This window comes from Belonocnema kinseyi, chromosome 8 (genome assembly GCF_010883055.1).
Source record: "Belonocnema kinseyi isolate 2016_QV_RU_SX_M_011 chromosome 8, B_treatae_v1, whole genome shotgun sequence".
Lineage (NCBI taxonomy): Eukaryota > Metazoa > Arthropoda > Insecta > Hymenoptera > Cynipidae > Belonocnema > Belonocnema kinseyi.
The window spans coordinates 23,621,534-23,622,906 of NC_046664.1; the positions used below are offsets into that span (position 1 = coordinate 23,621,534).

The 1,373-nt window shown below is 38.5% G+C and overlaps 1 protein-coding gene across 2 annotated transcripts in view; it reads left to right on the forward strand.

The window, feature by feature from the left end:
• Positions 1-986, forward strand: part of LOC117178881 (superoxide dismutase [Cu-Zn], chloroplastic-like) — a 20,856-nt gene extending 19,870 nt beyond the window's left edge. For both annotated transcript variants that reach the window (XM_033370406.1, XM_033370405.1), the window contains exon 4: positions 699-986. In XM_033370406.1, coding sequence (XP_033226297.1) covers positions 699-953 — 255 coding nt within the window. In that variant the 3' untranslated portion in view covers positions 954-986. The remainder of the gene's footprint in view (positions 1-698) is intronic.
• The last annotated feature ends 387 nt before the right edge of the window (positions 987-1,373 follow it).

Here is a 1,373-nt window from a genome sequence, read left to right on the forward strand (position 1 = left end):
TTCGTACAAATAGCATTATTTCTAAATCGGAAGTGTCGAAACGTAAACAGTCAGGGCCGCCTAAAACATTTCCAATTAGAATGCGTAATATTGCACAATCTCTATATGTGAGTACCCGCGCACTGCGCCTTTCCGTTACGCTACTGGTGTTTTCCGACAAGAGACACAATTGTCCCTCACTAAACCGAGAGTCGAGTGTAATTACAATTGAATTGAAAATCAATAAAGAAGAATTAAAATTTCAACTCCGAATGTATTAAATTTCTTAAATTTCAAGTTCCTGGGTTGCTCACAACGTACTGCAACTTAAGCCTTGCGGGATTTTTAAATTTGAATTGGGACATTGAAGAATATTTCAAAAATAGATCGTAGGATTGTCCTTAATTCCCCAGGTTTTCGTACACCCGACTCTCGGCTTATCCTTAGTGTCGGAAGTTTCGTACAAATAGCATTATTTCTAAATCGGGAGTGTCGAAACGTAAACAGTCAGGGCCGCCTGAAGCGGTTCCAATAAGAATGCGTAATATGGCGCAATCTACGCATGTGAGTACCCGCGCACTGCGCCTGTCCGCTACGCTACTGGTGTTTTCAGACAAAAGTGACAGTCGAGTGTACTTAAAATTGAATTGTAAAGCAATAAAGAAAAATTAACATTCTTATTGGTTCTTTAATAATTTCCCGAAATTTTGATTTCGTAGGTCGCACATGGTGCACCCAGCGATCCACTACGCCATGTTGGTGACCTGGGCAATATTCAAGTGGGCGAGGATGGAGTGGCGCAGGTCGATGGAACTGATCATTATTTGACCCTGATGGGTGTCCGTGGTGCCATTGGAAGAGCACTAGTGATACATGAAAAAGAAGATGATCTGGGACGTGGAAGAACTGAAGACAGTCTCAAAACCGGATCAGCTGGTGCACGTGTTGCCTGTGGTGTGGTTGGATTTACTTAGTATTAAACAAATAAAAATATGAGAAATATAGTATATATTTATAAATAGATTTGGTATTGGCGGTTTGTAACCTAAACCCTATTTTTACTGCATTTGTATATTTTTTCTCAAAGATGTGCTCAAATTAACTATAAAGTAGTTTTTGTATTTTTATGACTTTAATCATTTTTATAATAAATCATTTTTACGACTTAAACTCATATTTATTATCAAATGAACATAGTATAGTATTTTCTCCTGATGGAGGAACCTTTGTGGTGGTGAAAATTTAAAAAAATATTTTATCTATTTGAAAAAAAATTTCCTTGATTAAATATAGTAGACCCTCGATTATCCGGCCTTCGATTATCCGAGGCTCCGCGTTATCCGAGGCAACGGGACTCATCCAATCACTCCGCATTAACCGAGCTGTATGCTCGG